The following is a 2,271-nucleotide window of genomic DNA, read 5'->3' as shown; positions in this document are numbered from 1 at the left end:
CGGATCCAGTCGGATCCAGCCGGATCCAGCCGCATCCAGTCGGATCCAGCTGCATCCAGTCGGATCCAGTCGGATCCAGCCGCATCCAGCTGCATCCAGCCGCATCCAGCCAGATCCAGTCGGATCCAGCCGCATCCAGTCGGATCCAGCCGGATCCAGTCGGATCCAGTCTCTCCCTCAGGTCACGGGTTGCTTGTTTGTCGACAGGCAGGTTCTGGATTCCAGGTACGGCTTGAAGAGATGGCAGATCGGAGAGGTTGCCTCCAAGATCGGACAGCTCTACTACCACTACTAGTGAGTCTGGAGACGCTCCGGTCAGGAACGGGTTGGGAGAATCCAGGAGTTCCTCAGGGCTCCGTGGCTGGACCCTTTACTTCCAGTATAACCACTAGAGGTAAACTGGGCGTCTTCATGAAACCAGTGTTGTGTTCATGGCCCAAAGTCTGACAGTGGAACAAAGACGACCATGGGAACCAGCAGAGCACCGCTGGCTACAAAGCTGGCTATGCTAACGCTAAACAGTACACCAACACAGCATTTAGTGGAAGCTAATGCTAAAGCGCTAGCTTCAGTTCACACCACAGCTGCCCTGGAGAAAGTCCAATCCTCGCTCACCAATTTAATTTCTACATCATTTCATGTTCTAGGTTAAATTAAAGTAGGGGAAGCTAAATGATTTCAAGGTTAGCAAGGCGCTAAATGAAGAATTAGCCTAGCTGCTAGCGCGTTAGCGGATCAGCTGTTGACGTTTCTCCTCCTGCAGCCTCCGGACCTCAGAGACCAGCTACCTGAACGAAGCCTTCTCCTTCTACTCGGCCATCCGCCAGCGCTCCTACTACTACCAGGTCAACAAGGAGGACAGGTCAGGCCCGGCCGGTCCGGTCCGGTCCGCCGCGTCCCGTCTGCTGTAGCTCTGATGGACTGTCTTTAACAGGCCTGAGCTGGTGGTGAAGAAGCTCCGCTACTACGCTCGCTACATCGTCGTGTGTTTACTGCTCAACAAGATGGACCTAGTCAAAGTTCTGGTGAAGGTCCGGACGCTGATGGTGTCAGAGTGCGACCCCGGTCTGTGGTTCCGCTCTCGGGTTCTCTAACTCTGGTCCGTCTGCAGGAGCTGTCGGAGGAGATCGAAGACTACACCCAGCGCTTCAACACGGAGGACCAGCTGGAGTGGAACCTGGTCCTGCAGGAAGTGGCAGCTTTCATCGAGGTAACCTCCGACCCCGGCTGGCCTCTGACCGTCCGGGCTCGGTCGGGTTCACCCTTTGTGTTCTGTGTGCGTGTGAACAGGCCGACCCGGCCGTGGTTCTGAACGACAACAACTCGGTGCTGGTGACCAGCAACCGGCTGCAGGACGGCAGCGTCCCCCCGCTGGAGCAGGGCATGGTGGTCGGCCAGCTGGTCCTCGCCGACGCGCTGATCGTTGGCAACTGCAACAACCAGGTTCTGACCCGCCTGACCCCGCTCCGGGCCCAGAGCCACACTGGGAACAGCTTTCCGAAGTGGTCCGACTCCGTTTAAAGCTCCGCAGCAGGAGTGACGGAGCGGAGATGGGGATAAACGTCCTGTTTGTCGACTGTGTTTGTGAGTTTGAGCTCAGTTTGACCTGCTGCCCCCTGCAGGTGAAGTTCAGCGAGTTGACCGTCGACATGTTCCGGATGCTGCAGGCTCTGGAGAGGGAGCCAGTCAACCTGGCAACGCAGACGTCCAAACAGGCAACGCTGGTGGGTTTCTGGTGTTTGCAGACAAAACGTCCGTTTATTCCAACTCGGAAGGTGAGAACGGGTGACCTCTGACCTTCACAGATGAACCCGACCTAAAGCAGGCTGCGAGGTGGGGCAGCGAACCAGGAAGTGGAAGCTTCGTCCACTTCCTGGTTTCAGTCGGTGAACGGCTGCAGCCGCCTGATTGGCTCTTCTTTCACATTGGAAATATTGATGAATATCAAGCTGAAATGTTTCCATGGCAACATGAAGGCGTCACAGAGCTTGTTGCTCTTTATGACATCAGCTGGTTGCTGTGTAATAATCAGATTGGTGAGAACGGAGCCCTGAGGAACTCCACAAGGAGCTTCTTTCTTTCTTTCTTTCTTTCTTTCTTTCTTTCTTTCTTTCTTTCTTTCTTTCTTTCTTTCTTTCTTTCTTTCTTTCTTTCTTTCTGTGTCTCTCTCTCTCTGTGTGTCTCTCTCTCTCTGTGTGTCTCTCTCTCTGTCTCTCTCTGTGTCTCTCTCTCTGTATCTCTCTCTCTCTCTGTGTCTCTCTCTCTCTCTGT

At 54.5% G+C, this 2,271-nt stretch overlaps 1 protein-coding gene across 1 annotated transcript in view; it reads left to right on the top strand.

The window, feature by feature from the left end:
- The window catches only part of scai (suppressor of cancer cell invasion), a 13,863-nt gene that overhangs the window by 6,328 nt on the left and 5,264 nt on the right, over nucleotides 1-2,271 (top strand). The window contains exons 4-9 of the mRNA XM_017307743.1: nucleotides 10-294; nucleotides 764-862; nucleotides 935-1,031; nucleotides 1,112-1,210; nucleotides 1,291-1,443; nucleotides 1,623-1,795. Of these exons, the coding sequence (XP_017163232.1) occupies nucleotides 10-294; nucleotides 764-862; nucleotides 935-1,031; nucleotides 1,112-1,210; nucleotides 1,291-1,443; nucleotides 1,623-1,795 (906 nt within the window). The remainder of the gene's footprint in view (nucleotides 1-9; nucleotides 295-763; nucleotides 863-934; nucleotides 1,032-1,111; nucleotides 1,211-1,290; nucleotides 1,444-1,622; nucleotides 1,796-2,271) is intronic.

The sequence above is a fragment of the Poecilia reticulata genome, linkage group LG12, assembly GCF_000633615.1.
Source record: "Poecilia reticulata strain Guanapo linkage group LG12, Guppy_female_1.0+MT, whole genome shotgun sequence".
NCBI classification, from domain to species: Eukaryota; Metazoa; Chordata; class Actinopteri; order Cyprinodontiformes; family Poeciliidae; genus Poecilia; species Poecilia reticulata.
This window is presented reverse-complemented; position numbering and strand designations above follow the sequence as displayed.